Genomic DNA, 18112 nt, shown 5'->3' with positions numbered 1-18112 from the left:
CTAATAAAGTCTATTTTGTTTATGGTCACATTTTAGTCAATCCATTGCCTTAGAAAATGAGAGAAATCTGATTGGCTAATCATTCAACATAGTAAATTACATTGTTTTTACAGCCACAGAGCATGGGCCTAATTGAATTATCCAGTAATGGTAGGATGGAAATATTCCCTTTTCATACAGTTTGAGCAAGGCACATACCAGTGAGGCCACGCTGTAGACTCTTGTTTATCCCACCCTTGTCTGATGATCGGCCACAGAATGTAATGCAGTATTTCTGGGGATAATGACTTTTTCCACATTAAGGATACTAACGACAACATAGCTTTTACTGGGATCCATACTCTGAGTTTGCACTACTTGTTTATGCATCTTTTCCTTTGCAGAACTTTGTTCTCTGTTAACCGCTACTTTACAAAAGTAAGTTTATAAAAGTGTTTTAATTTAAAGATAAGATAAAGAGACTTGTGATCGCTTTCTCTAGTGAGAGGCAGGGAAACTGTCTAGCATGCTTTCTTTCATGCCTGAGATTCTGATGAGGACCAAGCAGCGTTTCCTCAGCAAAACCAGACACACACACAGTCTAGACGCAGCATCAGGCAAGCCGGGCATCTCCCCGGGAGGGTTGAGCCATGTACACAGCCTGGGCCCTACACGACGGCCCGAGTATTGATAACCACCACTTGTTACTTTTTTCCTTTTGGGCTTTTAGAAATGTGCTGGCAAGAGTAAAATTCAAACCGATGAGATTTTAAATAAAAAGTGCTTTGATTTGTAAATACAAAGGAAATAGTTATTTAGCACCATTACCCCGCAAATCATCTTAACCTAAGTAACTATAAGCACATATGGTAAAAATATTTCCAGTCCCTTGGCCACTGCTTCTTAAAACACAATTTTTTAAACTGTCAACAACAACTTTTATTCAAAATGATGACGACTCGGGTGCCTCTTCCACACGATGCTGAAAGATGCAAATTTTCCCTGGAGTTTTTTTATTCATTCTGTTTGCATGAGATGGAAGAACAACACGGGTAAAAGAGTGATAAATAAAGCACTGCATTTTAGGATGTATATTCAAACATGATCACATATGGGCTCTTTGGCCCATTTTGATCATAACTTTAGTTCAAGATGTAAAAAAAAAAAAAAAGCCTTGGGACATGGAGGAGGTATCTGAGTCAACAATGCTAAAGGGCCTCACTCACTGTGCTCCGGTAGCTGGTCCTCCTTAGCCACTGAGGTTTGCTGCTCTGTGCTGAGAAAACCCCCCATGCTGGTGCTGTTTTGCTCATTTTACTCAGTGACTCACCTGCAGGTACAGATGCTACCACGTGGGGAGGAATGCAATTAGGAAATCCCCGAGGAGGGAGGGGAAAGCGGGGCACAGGCTGACTAGTGATCATCCAGTGATCATCCGGGGGACAGATTTTGCCGGCCGGGCGGGGATGCATCTTAGGTGGGGAGAGTCACTTGCCCGATGCTTCCTTAACTATTTTTATTTTTTTAGTAGAAGCTAAATTTCAGCCCAGAGACTCAGCATCCCATGTTTTCTCACAGGAGCACATATACAAGGACACTGTTATTGTAAGAGTGAGGAATTTATAAAAGAGTTTTAGGAGCAGGTACTTTTTCTGGAAGATAAAAGAGCGAGAGGACATTTACAGATGGTGAGAAGAAAGGTTTCTCCTTCAGTTCTCGCCTTGTGTCCCTGTTAGCTCCGCCTGGCTCCGCCGGGGAAACTTGCCAGTGGGCAGTGGATTATCCCAATGTATCACCCCCTCCACCCCAGTTTTTAATCCCTTTTCAGGTGACAAATAGTTTTTGTCTTAGACCAGATTCACTTGATTTTCCACTTACTTAATTTAAAAAGTAATTTAATGCTCAACAGGAACCCAGAGTGAGTATATGCTCATCTTGATTACACAAACGCTTTGAAAAAACCCCCACAAAAAACCCCACACCAAAACCGACCACATCATAAATGTCTGTACCTAGAGTCTCATAAGCAGTGGCCTCAGCGTTGGGGTAACAGCGGGGGTGCTGATTCGGGTGTCGTCAGGAGGGTCCTTGACTTAGTAGAACTTCCAGAACAAGGCAGAGCACAGTCGTGAAGGGGAAGGGTCTCCGGGTGAGGCACCCCTGGGCTCCGCCCCCCCGGCTGTGTGCCCCTGAATAACGACACCGGAAGCCGCAGAGGAGAGTGGCTGGCACTTCCACGTGGAGTTGGATGGCCCTGTCATTCCGGTGTGTGGTCTTAGGCGAGCTACTTAACTCACCAACGCTGACTGCTCGAGTTGTATCTAACACACCAGGCGGCTGCTGTGAGGTTTAAATGAGATAGTATTATGCCAATTTTAGCCTAGTGCAGGGGTGGGCAAACTTTTTGTGAGTGCCTGCCCAAACCAGCAAAATCTCTGACTCAAAATTCTTCTGCGTGCCAACCCTAATTTTTTGAGAACATGTTACGCCTACTTGATATCTCTTAAGGTGTACGTATGTGAAGAGCCTTGAAGAAATAATAAAATTCATTTGAGCAACAAAAACACAGTATATGATGATGAAAAATACATTTTTTAATGTATACATGTTATGTAAAATTATTTATTTATCTAAGATGCACCTACACTGAGTTTATCTGAAAAATAAAAAAGTCGGTATTAAGAAAAAAATTGTAAATGGGAGATTATAAGAGAGGGTTTCGTGTACCAGCAAAAGTTACTGGCGTGCCAAGTTTGCACGCGTGCCAGGGGTTGCCCACCCCTGGCCTACTGCCTACACACAGAAAGCTCATTAAGCACTTAATCAACATGCTAGGCATTATTGCTATTAATTTAGTGTTAAGCACTGCAGGATCTAAAATTGTACTAAACCTTTCAAGGGCGCATTCCCACCTGTATAAAGAGATGACACTGTGTGTCCTCATGGGGCTGTGGTGACAAATCAGTGTGACAGGACACTGAGAGATCAGCACAATTATGGGTCCTAATTATCCAGGAGCATTCTGAGTGAGTATTATCTGCAAATGTGTTTGCTAATAGATCCTGCATTTTGCTAATAAACAATTTCTTTATTCCAACCATCATTTTCTTCTTGAGTTCATGCATTTAAAACACCCGAGGGCCATCTTCTCCTCCCCTGTTGTCATGACAATCTATTCCCACAGACCGTGGCCTCCTGTTTACTTCCACAGATAGCCTCCCACAGTACTTTCGCTGTCGTGGCTTCCCATTAAGGAAGGGAGCCTTTGACATTTACAACTACGTGCTTTCTAGACACGCAGCCATCTGACCTTTAATAGAGACCGCCCTTGTTAATCACCATCAGCGTCACCACTTTTTGATCCTTTCGGTCTTGCTTTCAAGCATTTAAAAGAAGACTCATACACTGGATAGATTTGTTTAAAGCACAGCTTCTAATCCTTAAAGAGAATTAGAGAGGTGGGCTGTTACTAGCTCGAACACTAAACTTGCAGAGAGGAACTCTCTGGAAGTCACAGTTGCCTCCTGCAAGCAGGCCATTTTGATAAGAATAGGGCAAGGTGATGCAATCCCACTTTAAATTTAGAAGTTCTCAAGTTCAAGCTACTCTGAAAAGGCAGCAGTGAGCGGCATTGCCACACTCACATTCGAGACAAAAGTCAGGTGGCCACGTCTTGACCTAAGCAAATGGTTTAACTCTGCACGGGTAATAGGAATGTGGAAACGAAGGTGGGATAAAGGTGTGGTCTCCCTCCCTCCGATGCCTTCATCCCCTGACCCTGTGACTTATTCACAGAGATGATGTGTGGTCTTAGCTTGCTCCTTCTGGCTTTGGTTTAAATTCCTGACCTGCAGGGCAGAGGACAACACCTGGTCCTGCCTTCTACGCACCAGGTTGGAGCAGTCCAGGGGGCAGGGAGAGGCCTGCCCACCTTCCAGCCCGTGGGCCACCAGGGAGTAATCCGGGAGCTGAAGAATTTACACTCAACCAGCAATTGCTTGAGTGCTTATGATGTGCAAGGGTTCCCAGTGGGCACAGAAATGAACCAAGCATTCCCTTTAGGACAATCCTATCTAGTTACAATATCATCCTATATAATAAAAGGCAAATTGACCGAACGGCAGAAAAATCAGTTGCTATAATGCACACTGACCACCAGGGGGCAGATGCTCAATGCAGGAGCTGCCCCCTGGTGGTCAGTGTGCTCCCACAGGGGGAGCACTGCTCAGCCAGAAGCCAGGCTCAGAGCTGGCAAGTACAGTGGTGATGGCAGGAGCCTCTCCCACCTCTGCAGCAGTGCTAAGGATGTCCAACTGCCGGCTTAGGCCTGCTCCCCATGGGGACTGCAAGAGGGCACAGGCTGGGCTGAGGAACCCCCTGAGTGCATGGATTTCGTGCACCAGGCCTCTAGTCTATATATATATATATATATATATATATATATATATATATATATATAATATAAAAGTCTAAGTGACCATTATGACCGGTAACCGAACAACCAGTTGACCAGTCACTATGATGCTCACTGACCACGAGGGAGCAGATGCTCAACGTAGGAGCTGCCTCATGGTGGTCAGTGCGCTCCCACAGCCAACCTCCCACAGCCCGGGCTGGCCAACCTCCTGTGATCCTCCCCCACACCAGCCGCCCCTGATCAGCCCTGATTGGCCCCGATCGAGACTGGGCGAGACGGCCCCAATGGCCCTGATCTCAGGCCAGGCTCAGGGACCCCACCGGTGCATGAATTTGTGCACTGGGCCTCTAGTAGGGATATAACTAAATGAGAATATAGAGCAGAAAATGCAAATTTATAGCAAAGAGGTAGAAAAACTATATCAGCACAGAAGAAGGAAAGATTATTCTTGGTTATAGGAGGAGGAAAATTTCATGGAAAAGGTGGTATTTGGGTTATGTCTGGGAATATGAGTGTATGTTGTACACGATGAGAGAAGGGTGAATACGCTGGTGGGACAGTGTTATATGGGACCCAGCAGTTTTACAGGAAGGAGCCAAGTGGGAAGTGAATCTGGGGAGGGAGGGGGCCTGCTCTCCGAACATTATGAGATCACAGGGCTCGGATTTCATGTTTAAAGTTTGGGGTATTTAACGATGACAGACAAGTGGGTTCAATCTGGGTGTTTTATTAGAATCACACATGGAGTTTTTAAAGCTGCAGATGCCCGCACAGGATCATCCCTCCCGGTGAGGCCTGGAGAATGCATGGAGGCCCATGTGCCGTCTGACTAACTAAGAGTTTTAAAGGCCGAGATCCCTGAGACCTGGCCCTGGTGTCACTCCGGGTCTGCAGCCTGTCCCCAAGGCCCGCTGTCGGCCCCGGAGCTAAAGGGGCCCCACTCTCCCTGCAGGTCACCTGCCGAGAGGAGCCTGAGTGGTCACATGGGCCTTCAGGAGGAGGCTGAGCGACATGGACTCAGGCAGGGGGCCCCCTGGCAGAGGCCTGGCTGCCTCCATCCAGCATCCAGGCAGGGATGACGGGAAGCGCTCAGGGCCCTGGGAGGGCAGGTTCTCTCCCTCACTCTCCTGACTCGGATGCAGGTCTAAACATCGCTGGAAACCACACTCACCTACTCCTCCCGCCTCCAGAGCAGAGGGGAGGGGGGGGGGGGGTGCCTCACCAGGGAATGCCCTCTGCCTCTGCTCTGTTCCATTTCAGAGGAAACGGTCTTAATTTTTCCACTCTTTTCACTCTCCTCCCCCAACAGCTGGCAGTCTGTTCTCTGTATTCGTGAGTCTGTCTGTTTTGTTAGTTTATTTTGCTCATTAAGGTCCACATATAAGTGAATCATATGGTCCTGTCTTTCTCGGACTGGCTCATTTCACTCCGCGTCATGCCCTCTCGGGCAGCGGTCGCCAGCCTTTCGGACCTCACGGACCACCGGTGCTGTGCATGGACCACCGGCTGGCGACCGCTGTTCTGGGGCCGTCCACGCTGCCACCAGGGGGTGGATCTCCTTCACAGCCGAGTGGTGGCCCACTGTGTGCACGGACCCCAGACTGTTCCTCTGGAACTAAAAGCCCCTCTTGCTCTGATGTTTTTTAATCCCCGGGCCTGGCCCCACCCCACTCCTACTGTGTAACGAAGCAGTTTGCAAAAGTGACGTGGAAAGGTTTTGCGCTCAGTTGGGTTAGAAGGTGCCTTTGGTAGTATTTAGGTGACTCTCTTTATCCCATCAGAGGGAAATGACTCAAGCCCTCCAGGAGACTTCCCCGCCCCAGGAACACCTTTCAGATGGGCCATGCTTGCAGGCTGGCACTGCCAGGCAGGCAGCTGGAAGAAACGGGTTGCGCGCTCTCCCCACTCTGGGACTACGGGCGCTGCCGAGTGTTCGCTGCTCGTTTCTGTCCTCTTCCCATAAAAAGCTGCGTTAACAAGTTGCTTTAAAAAGCATCCTGATTCCCCAGCGGTTCCACAGGAGAGTCCAGTGTTCCCTCCAGAGAACTCAGAACAGTTGCCGCTCTCAGAGCTCAGGTGCTGTGAAGTCTCTGGGGGCTGACATGCCCGCGGATGGGCGGGGGGCCGGGGGTGAGGCGGAGGGTGGGGGTGTGGGCTGGAGCGCTCCAGCTGGTTTCTCACACTGGTTGCACCTCCCAGCTTGGCTAATGCAGATGGGGGAGGGAGGGACACTCAATTTTCAATTTCAATTTAATTACACAGTCTATTGTGCCTAGTGGGAAGGATTTAGGGACAAGATTAACGCACAACAGTGCTCTATTTTACATTCCATTTGATAAAGAGCGCTGTATTGATTATCCAAAGTGAGCTTTCAAAAATGTTTCTTAGGAGCCAAATTCTTTTGGTGGGAGATGATTTAAAGAAGGGGGCGGTGACTTCCTTGCTTGGCTCTTTGCCAAAATGTAGGTAAGTTGAAGGTATAAGATGGCTCTTGGAGTTGTGTTGCCAGAGCACCACTGAGAGTGAGCAGTACCCCCTCCTTGAAAGAACAAAGACTAGAAATTCCACCGCTGAATGGGAAACACCAGGGGGTAGACGCTGATTGGCTGCCACAGCTACTGGTTCTGAAAGTGACTGTTGTAACTAACACACTAGTAAAACCCTTTCCTCTTAGGTTAAAGTCTAAAGAATCTCACTCTCTTATCAGGACTAGAAGCCATTCTGATTCTATCTGGCATCAAATCAATGCTTAAGATGATGAGTAAATATTTGGTGTTCCACTTCAGTGTCTATCAGTCCACTAGTTCAGCCAAATGTAAAAAGAAGGCAAATACAGGAAATGAAAATAAGTCCCTAAGAAGTGGCCTCAATATATTTCTTGACCAACGGCTTTAACTTGTTAAGAAAACAGGTCCATGGAAAATATTATGCTAAGTGAAATAAGCCCAACTGAGAAAGCCAAATATCACGTGATCCCACTTATTTGTGGAATCTAAAGACCAAAATGAATCCACCAAAAAAATAAAACCCAAAGCAGGGAGGCATGGAGCAGACTGACATACCTTGGTTTTCGTGGGGTTGCGGGGATGAGAAGAGATAAACCAAAGAGCTTAGATACTTACAGGCAGAGCCCATGGGCATGGGCAATAGGGTGGTGAAGACCTGGGGGGTGGGTAAGGGCTGGGAGGAGGGGAGAAAGGGGTAGAGGATGGGAGATATCTGTAATACTCTCAACGATAAAAACTATATTTAAACCAGAAAACAGGTCCACTGCGGACGCCATCTTCCTTGGGTGGAGTCATCCCTCCACATGGCATCGGCCTGGGAAATGCAACAGCCCTGCCCTCTGGACCCCCTGTGGCCCCGCCCTGCAGAGCTAGGGCCTGCGGAAAAGTCAGCTGCCTGGGCCAGGGAGTAGAGGTCTGGGCAGACTCAGGGGGTGTCAGTGCCTGAGTTGTGTGGCTTTGGGGAAGGGGCCATTCCCCCACTTACCCGTGACCCTGACTGGCACCTCCTCCTCATGGGAGACAAACTATCCCCACTCTCCAAGCTCCTAGTGGCCCTCACCTCTCCACTCCTGGCAGCTCCTCCGTGCTGAAGTCTGGGCAGAATCCCAAGCAGACTGAGTTGTGTGGCTCTGGGGAGGGAGTCACGCCCCAACCCTTCCCTCAAATCTGACAGGCATCTCCCCCAACAGGGGATCCACCCTCCCAGCTCCCCGGGCCTTGCCTTGCTAAGATCAAACTCTGGGAAGAACATGGGACAGACTGAGTTGTGTGGCTCTAGAATGGGGGACATTTTTTCCTTGCATGCCAGGCCAGTGCAGAGCCCTCCCTTCATGTGGCCAAATCGTGGCCTGTTTGGGCTGCTAAACTCTGCTGGCCTCGCCCTGACGACTCCCTGAGACCCCACCACACCACAAGTGTGTGAGCTCCCAGTGGATGGCAGCTAGACTTGCTATACCCTGAGACATTTGATCAAACCTAGCACCATTTATGATAAACACTCTCAGCAAGGTGGGAATAGAGGGAACATACCTCAATTAATAAAGGCCATACATATATGACAAACCCACAGCCAACATCATACTCAATGGGCAAACACTAAAAGCATTTTCCTTAAGGTCGGGATCAAGACAGGATGTCTGATTTCACCACTCTCATTCAATATAGTACTAGAAGTCCTAGCCACAGCGGTCGGACAAGAAGAAATAAAAGGCATCCAAATTGGAAAGGAAGAAGTAACACTGTCATTATTTGCATTTTTATATACCAATAATGAACTACCAGAATGGGAAACTAAGAAAACAATCCCATTTAGAAGTGCTTACAAAATAAAGCCATACCTAGAAATAAATTTAACCAAGGGTATAAAAGACCTGTACTCGAATAATTATAAGACACTAATGAAAGAAATTGAAAAAGATACAAATCAGTGGAAGCATATACCATGCTCATGGGTAAGAAGAATTAACATCTTTAAAATGTCCATATTACCCAAAGCAATCTATAGATTCAACGCAATTCCTACCAAGATACCAATGGTGTCGTTCACAAAACTAGAACAAGTATTCCAAAAATTTACATGGAACCACAAAAGACCCCAAATAGCCACAGCAATCTTAAAAAAGAAGGACTAAAGTTAGAGGAATCATGCTACCTCATATCAAACTATAATACAAGTCTATAGTAATCAAAACATCCTGGTACTGGCATTTAAACAGACATAAATCAATGGAACAGAATAGAGTACAGAAATAAACCCACACATTTATAGGCAATTAGTATTTGACAGAGGGAGCAAAAACATACAAGGGGTAAAGACAGTTTATTCAATAAATGGTGTTGGGAAAAATGGAAAGATACGTGCAGAAAAAGAAAATGAAACTAGACCACCTTCTTCGACCACACACAAGAATAAACGCAAAATGCATTAAAGACTTAAATGTTAGACTTGAAACCATAAAAACCCTGGGAGAAAACAAAGGCGTTTCTTGCAGCACTCTTTCTGTGGGATATACCTCCTGGGCAAGGGAAATAACAACAACAAATAAACAAATGGGACTACGTCAAAATAAAATGTTTTTACACAGCAAAGTAAACCATCAATAAAATGAAAAGATAACCCGCTGAATGGGAGAACATGTTTGTCAATGATACATCTGGTAAGAGGTTAATACTGCAAATTTGAAAGACCCTATAAAACTCAACACCAAAAAACCAAATAATCCAATTAATAACTGGGCAAAGGACTTGAATAGACACTTCTTCACAGAGGACATACAGATGGCCAATCGACAGATGAAAAGGTGCTCCACGTCACTAATCATCAGAGAGATGCAAATTAAAACCACCTCACACCTGTCAGGATGGCTACCATCAACAAATCAAATGACAAGTGCTGGTGAGGATGTGGAGAAAAGGGAACCCTCATGCACTGCTGGTGGGAATGCAGACTGGTGCAGCCACTGTGGAGAATAGTATGGCGTTTCCTCAAAAAATTAAACATGGAACTCCCATTTGACCAGTGATCCCTCTTCTGGGAATCTACCTGAAGAAACCCAAAACACTAATTTTAAAGGATATCATCATTATTTACAATCGCCAAGATTGGGAAGCAGCCCAAGTGTCCCTCAGACAAGTGGATAAAAAATCCGTGGCACATCTACACCATGGAATACTATGCAGTTGTAAAAAATAAGGAAATCTTACCCTTCATGACAGCATGGAGGGACCTGGAGAGCATTATGTTAAGTGAAATAAGCCCACCAGAGAAAGACAAGGACCATATAATTTCACCTGTATGTGGAATCTAATGAATAAAATAAACTAAAAACACAATAGAAACAGATTCTTAGATACAGAGAACTGACTGACAGCGATCCAAGGGGAGGAGGGCTTGGGGACCAGGTGGAAAAGGTGAAAGGTTTAAGTAAACAAAAAAGAACTCTTAGGCAAGGACAACAGCACGGTGATTACCAGCGAGAAAAGGGGGTGGAGGGAGGCACAAGAGGGTAAAGGGCGGGGGGGTAAATGGTGATGGAAGGAGCGTTGACTTGGGGCGGTGGACACACAGTCCAGTGTACAGATGACGCGTTACAGAATTGGACACCTGAACCCTATATAATCCTCTTGACCAATGTCACCCCAAGAAATTCAGTTAACAAAGGAATGAAAGAAGTCTTAAGGACTTCTCTTTATAAGGACTTAAATAAACAAAAATGGTAGCAATAAACTTCACTGTTGTTCAGCCTGACCAGCCACTTGAGTACATACAAATATTTGGAAATGCAATGCTAAAGAGACGAAGCTCAAAGGCAGATGGACTTTCTGAACTCGCTAACGGATTTGTCATTGCACAACGATGGCATTTCCAAGTATGAAGTTGGCTGCAACTTCGGGTCAACATCTACCTTTATATTCAAAGGCAAACTGATACCCTAAGCACACAGCTGCGCCTCCTGAGCCTGCAGTACCTGAGCCAAATGAGCCGACAGTGTTTAAAGCTCCATGCGTTCAGGGCGCCTGGCGCAGCTCAGTTAAAGCAGAACTAAGCTGGTGCAATGGCGGTGGGGACACGGATAGGGCTCATTTTGAAGCCCCTGAGGGGGAGACTGTGCACAATGTGCCTTGCCTGGTGAGAGGGTAGACGTATCCTCGTCAAGAGTGGGTGATAGGTGAGGCCAGAGGGAGCAGCATCCACAGGCCCGGAGATTTGAGGCTGTGAGTGACCCCTGAGCACGTCTGCCCAGGCCCCGGCCTGCCCCCAGGCTACGGCTCAGGCGGCATGGGCAGGGACTGCGCTGGGCTGGCCGGGAAGAGGCGGGGGCGGGCAGGGCAGCATCTGGTGTACACATGCAGCTGCGTGTCTCAAGCCCCTTCCATGGTCATACACAGGGACCTCTTCTTCCAGGAAATGTAACACAGAAATTAGTAAAAAGCCTGGCTGAGAAAACAGGGACGCGCACAGGAGGACAGGGGCCACCTTGGGCAGCGATCAGAGCCCAGCACCGAGTCAGCCGGTACCTTTCCACCCGGGGGGGGGGGGGGGGGGCTCAGCGCTCAGCTGGCGGGAATGGAAACCTGGGAAGATCACAGAGCGCCACCTCGGTGAGGAGAGAAGCAGATAAAAGTATCTATTGCAGCGGCTGGTAGCCATGCCCGGGCCAGGACGTGCCCGGGTGGCACAGCAGCAGGCTGAGGCCCTGTGCCCCGGGCCCCTCCTGGGGAGACGCGTGGAGGGGAGTGAGGCGGTGAGAGGCGAGGGGAGCACGGCAGCCCAGAGGGCCAATTGCACCCACTGCACATGTCCTCGGGCCACAACACACATGCTGCTCACTCCCAACACCCAGCAACGCCTTTGGTATTTTAAAGTACTTACAAGGGCTTCGTCATTAACATGTAAAGCAAAACCGTACATGGCAGGTGAGGAGGAGGGAGGAGTACCTGCTCGGTGATGTGCTCCCGGACGTCCCCTCCAGTCACTGAAAGAGAAGGAAACAGAAAGTCACCATGAGGCGCCCACGTGCCTAACAGGCAGCCCTGGGTTTGCTCTGTTCTCGCCCAACCTCCAGCAGCAGCCTGGGCCCTGAGCAAGGACTGGTGTCCTGTTGGGAGCATGTGCCACGGCTCCCACGGTTGGAACGGGGAGAAAAGCGAAACAAAGGTGAAACGAAAGCCCCCGCGTTAGGCTGAGCTGTAAGATCGCAGAGGGCGGCCGGGAGCGGGGAGGGCGACGCCACAGGAACGCACCGCGCGCTGGCGGAGGGACGGCGAGGAGATGAAGAGGACCAAGGAACAATCCGACAGGGCCCAGTCCCCGGTCCCCAAACAGTGACCACCCTCTCAGGTGTGACACGGGCGCTCAGCGACCCGAGGGCCAGACGGGGGACTTAAGGGGCAGGTGGCAGACGCGCTCCTTTTCAAAGCTGCTGTGCTGCCGGCGACGATGGCACAGATGCTGCTACGCGTTGTGCCGCAGTATCGCTGGCGACCCACTAAAGTCCCGGCCAGCAGCTCTGCACATGGAGTCCCGGCCAGGACAGAGGAACATGCCGATGTCCCAAAGGGGCCTAAATGACAAGACTCTAAGGCCCCAGTCCCTGTGAAAATAGGCTAAAGGCGACCGATGCCACGTATGTCTTAAATGAGAGGAAAAGAAACCCTAGAAATCGCAGATGAGCAGCCAGCCACGGGCAGGAGAGGGAAGAAGCCATCTTGGGGCACTGCAGCTATTTCTTGCTTGTGAGCATCTTGGTGCGAGATACACTTTTTTAAAAAAACTTTATTATTTTATTGATTTTAGCGAGAGAGGAAGGGAGAGGGAGAGAGAGATGGAAACATCAATAATGAGAGAGAAACCTCTATCGGCTGCCTCCCGCATGGCCCCTACTGGGGGTCGAGCCCACAAACCCGGCCTGTGCCCGGCCCAGGAATCGAACCAGTGACCTCTTGGTTCATGGGTCGACACTCCACCACTGAGCCACACCAGCCGGGCTGAGATACACTTTAAACTTGTCCTTTAAAAACTTTAGTGAAGATGATGGTGCAGTCACATGCAGGCGTAAGAAATAATACAGACAGGTCCTGTCTGTGTGCCCCTGACACCGCACCCCCCCACCCCCTGCCCCAGGGGTGCGGTCTGAGTGATTGAAAGCACAGGGTCGCTGCCTGGATATGACCCTGGCCAGGCCAGGCTGGGAGCTTGTCCATCACAGCACCCCCCACAGTGCCCTTTATAGCCCCGCCCGCCTCCCGCCCACCACACAGGCTAAGCCAGCGGCTCTGGCTCCGGCTCCCAGCACAAGGAGGGGTTCGTGGGCTGAAAGTGATTACAGGGCCTCATTGGGCCTGGCTGGCTCCTGATGGCTTCTGCCTCTCACCAAATGCCCTCTTGGTGCGAGCAGCCCTTCTTGCATTCGTCCCCAGCTGATCTTAAAGCATCCTGGCGACAGGGACTGTGCCCGAGGGCTTTCTTCCCCCCAGTTATATCCAACATCTGTAGGAACCAGGCCTGTGTGCGGAACACAAACAGTGCTCAAAGCTGCGGGAACTGAAGTGCAGGACCGAGAGTTAATGCCAGAGAACCCGTCACATCATGTTTTACACTTTTCCCGAAGATCAGCAATGTTCTAATTGTCCTTCTAGTAGGAATTTATCCAAATTTCCACTATTTTCTTTCTTTAAACAACTATTTACTAAAACAAAGTTTCTTAGCATAGCTACAGCATACATACAGGCTTCTTCTTCTTCCTTTTTTTGGTTAGTCCTCATCCGAGGATACTTTCCCATTGATTTTTTTTATTTAGACAAGAGTGGAGAGGAGGGAGGAAGGAGGAGAGGGAAAGAGAGAGAGACAGAACATCGATGTGAGATACATCAATTGGTTGCCTCCCACATGAGCCCCGACTGGGGCCAGGGAGGGAACCCACAACCCAGGTACATGCCCTTGACCGAGAATCGAACCCAAGACCCTTTGATGTGAGGGCCGATGCTCTAACCGCTGACCCACACAGCAAGGGCCCTATAGGGTTCTTTTTCATTGCATTACACGGTATGTGCAATTAGGGTGGGGGTGGTGGCCGGCTGGGCAGCACAGGGCAGGCTTAACCTGAGCACGCCAGCTCCAAGCAGGGGCCCAGGGAGCAAACCGGGGCTGGGACTTGGGACCACAGGACAAGCTGGGTACAGGTTTTTTGGTAAAAGGTCAGAGGTCATCCAGGATTCATGGCATCTGACCACATAAAGAAGAGGCAGGTGGCTGCTGGGGATGGAAGTGGCAGGGACGATAACTGTGTTTGGAGGGACTTAGGTACCAGGTCGCATACAACTCAGGGACAGGGTCGGAGCCGTGCTGGGGGAGTGAGGGTGGGCAGGGGCTGACGGAGAAGGGACAGGCTCCCCACCCCCTCATTACTGAGGCCAGGGCACTGGTTGAGAATCAGGGGGCCGCGGAGCCAGGCAGACCATTGCTGAGTTACAGCGATTTAAACGTGAGAAACATCATCTCCTCCCTTGAGCTCTGAACATTCATAAATTAAAACATATCATCATAGAGTTGCTTGTGGCCCTGTCATGATGGTTGCTGCTAATGACCCTTTTCCCGCTTGCGCATGGGGAGTCCTAGCCCGGTGCAGAGGTACATGTTCCCTGGCCGCTGCCAGAAAAAGGAGGGAAACCCACTGAAAACCTAAGCCATCCCCACATTTATTCCAATCGCCCGTGAAAAGGAGGAACGGCAGTTAGCGGATGAAGCTACGGCTAATAAAAGATTAAGGAGTCTGCGGCTTAGCGTCTGCTAATTATTTTCTCCAGCATCTCGCCTAGACGAGGTTTGAAATCTCTGGTTGGATCAACGCTATTTCGCTCAGAGGTTTGTGGACTTTGCATACTGATTCCTTCCTGTTTCCAAGTGCATTTGCTGCGAGGCTATTTTTGCTCACTTTAAAGGAATTTTAATAACTTTCTGTTGACAGCACGGACAGCTGGTCCTGAGAATTAAAGAAAACTGACTTGCTGACTGAGGAAGGAAGTGACATCAATGAGCTGCTGGAGTCAGCCGCAGGGGACTGGCTTGTGAGGGAGTAGCCTCTCCCTGCAGTGCATTTGGGGGGAGCTGCCTTGAGATGCAAATTGCCGTATCCATCAAACCCGATGCCTCCTCCAACCAACTTAGTGCCACGGAGGCAAGAGGCCGCCACACTGAGGAGGAGGAGGAGAGAGCGCAGGAGCCAGGGGCACATGGACCACGGGAGCGCAGGGTCCCTGTCTGTGCCGGCCCCATTCTCCTCAGGCCTCAGTCCCTTTGTCCAGAAAATGAGTTTGACGTAAACTGCTGCTTGGAGTCCGTCTCGTTCTATGACAGGCGGCGAATGAGAACATGTACTAGTATGTATAGAGCAGACATGCTACCTGCCAGTGTAACCCACAGGGTGCTCCCGACTGCTTTTTAACCCCGCGGAGAGCGACCCGGAACAGGTGTCATAGATAAGCTACTCCCATATTTTAAAAATTGGTAGTCATAGTAGCCCGGCCAGTGTGGCTAGGTGGCTGAGCATTGGCCTATGCACCAGGAGGTCACGGTTCAATTCCAGGTCAGGGCACATGCCCGGGTTGCAGGCTCGCTCCCCAGTGTGGGGGGTGCAGGAGGCAGCCAAGCAATGATTCTCTCCCATCATTGATGTTTTATTCTCTCTCTTCCTCTCTGAAATCAATTTATATACATAACTGGTAGTCACTATTTATAACTCTACTGCAGAGAAAGGTCAGGTGCCAAATCCGCACTTTCAACACTGACAATAGGGTAATAGCAGTGATCACTGCCGCCACAATGATGACTTCATTCTGCACCATTTTCCTCGGGAGCTGCAGTTACTCATTTTTTAAAGACAACTGTCGCTCAAGTGCACTGAGTGTGATTGTGTGTGGGTTGTGTGTTGTGAGCATGCATGTATGTGTGGATACACACGCACCTGTGCAAAAGACAGGCAGAACAGTACCTATATAAATTTTGGTGGTTATACGCTGAAAAGTTAAATTGATCATTATTTCTTAGCTCATTCTAGAAAGCATCTGAGGTGGCTAGTTGTGGCTCAATCACAGTTACTAGTAAATAAGTTGAGTTTGAGTTAACAATCTGGAGTCAAATAGAATTTAATTCAGAATTTCATTTGGGGTATTCAACTAAATTTTCAGAGTTCGTGAGCTTAAACATGTAATTTGAACCACTCAAGGATATCGGCTAAGTAAAAAGGAATGGACGAGGTCTCCACAGCTGTCTTCAGGCTGAAGGATTTTCAGATTGTCCCCAACCTGGATATGCTGTGACTTTAGTGAAACTCACCCTTTTGATCGACTGCTATTTCAACACCTGGCTGTTCTGTGCGATATGCGAGGTGCTCTGGAGGGACAGAGTACAGAGGAAATGTGATGAGCACACGAAACATGGAACAACACGGAATCGCAGCTGCAAGGAACTTATGGGTAAATGTTAGAGTCAGTTAGGCCAAAAGGTACTTAACTCTTGAGACAGTGGGAATGAAAACATAAGCAGTGAAGTCCGTGGCATAGGTCTTGGTGAAGATTTATTTATTTATTTATTTAGCTCTGACTCTAAAGCAGAGGCAACAAAAGCAAAAATGAACAACCGGGACGACATCAAACTAAAATAGTTGCTGCTCAGCAAAGGAAACCACCGACGAAATGAAAAGGCAGCCTATGAAATGGGAGACAGGGCTGCAAACCATATACCCGATAAGGGGTTAATACCCCAAATAAAGAAAGAGCTCACACAACTCCAGAGCAGAAGCCCGAGCACTCGCCTTCAGAACGGCCAGCGGCGCCGCCCGCCTGCGGGGCAGGACTTCCCAGGAGCCCCAAGGGTCAGCCTCCCTCTGGGGAACCAGTTCGGGTCCTCATGCAAAACACACGTTGGGAAGAGAGGGGGCACATGGCCTGCTCCCTTTGAGGGTGACCTCCTGACACTTCTTAGGGTGAATTAGGACCGGCCCCTGAGGAAGGCTCTCACTGATCCAACTCTAGCCAGCCTCCTCCGCCTTCTCCAGGAGGCCCTGATGTGGACCTGCCCTGCCTGCTGCCTTCCTGCCCCGACTCAGCCAGAATCCTGCTGAGTAAGTTAAGGAGAGTCTCCCCACACTGGGTGGGTGATCGCCCCTGACCTCCGACCTGGTCTCTCACCCCCGCCTTTGATGTTAAGTTCGTGGCCTGCCCTTAGCCAGGATCCTGTTGGGTCAGTTCAGGAAGAACCCCCTGCCTCGAATGTCTGCCCTCAGGAACTGCCCTCCACTGGCCCCCACGCGTTGCTCCTGGCTGTGAGGCCCATTCCCCTGCTGTACTCAGCGGTGAGCCAAGCTCTCCCTTCTGTGACGCACCCCGTGGCTACAGTCCTCAATGAAGTCTTCCTCGCCACCGTCAGTGTCAGAACAATTATTTTTCTTCAACACACCTAACATTTTAGCGTTACATTTATTTCCTTTGTTTTATACCCAGGATATGTCTAAAAACGACTGATTTTATCAATTCCTCATTAAATTTGCAGATCCCAAGCACTGCAGCTTCTAATCATCCTTAGTGATGGCTCAACGCCTTCGTACCTGGTCAGGGAAACAGGAAATAGTCGGGGACACGTCAATCAGGGTCCACCCTGAACCTCAGGAAGTCGTCTTTAGTAGGAGCCACATTGCTATTAAAAGTGAGCGGGAGTCCCCTCCCTCCTCCATCCCCTCCCCGCCCTCGGCTTTGGAAGTGATGAGAAATATGAGCTTTCTTTTTTAAATCAAATGGAGTCTTTTGAAATGGGCTGCTGTGTTTCCTTTCAATTTCAAGCAAGATTTATTTTATTTTTAAAAAAATTTTTTTAAGCCACACTGAGTGGGGACAGCTGGTTAGTCTCAGGAAGCGTTTTGGGAACTAGGGCGACACAGACTGCACTATGGGTGTTTTTTCAATGACCGCTTTCCCCCACATCCACGCTCACCCACTCACGGCTAGAAGTAGCTGCCAGGATGGTTAATGGGCTGTCATTGTTAGCCAGCCTCCCAGCTCTTTGTCCATGACGGAAACAGGCCTCCGGGGAGTTTGTTTGGAGAGTGTAGATTACAAGTGTGGAGAGAAAGAGTGAAGGCCGTGCCTTTCTGGAAGGTTCTGGGTGTGATCAGTGGGCCTCCCTGTGGCTGGGTGGGGTGGGGTGGGGAGGTGG

At 49.1% G+C, this 18112-nt stretch overlaps 1 protein-coding gene across 1 annotated transcript in view; it reads right to left on the bottom strand.

The window, feature by feature from the left end:
• CHST9 (carbohydrate sulfotransferase 9) overlaps positions 1-18112 on the bottom strand; it is a 134353-nt gene that overhangs the window by 15252 nt on the left and 100989 nt on the right. The window contains exon 4 of the mRNA XM_081096679.1: positions 11842-11879. Coding sequence (XP_080952805.1) covers positions 11842-11879 — 38 coding nt within the window. The remainder of the gene's footprint in view (positions 1-11841; positions 11880-18112) is intronic.

This window comes from Myotis nattereri, assembly GCF_964212035.1.
Source record: "Myotis nattereri genome assembly, chromosome: 8".
NCBI lineage: Eukaryota > Metazoa > Chordata > Mammalia > Chiroptera > Vespertilionidae > Myotis > Myotis nattereri.
Note: the sequence above shows the minus strand (reverse complement) of the source record. Positions and strands in the feature narration are given on the sequence as shown.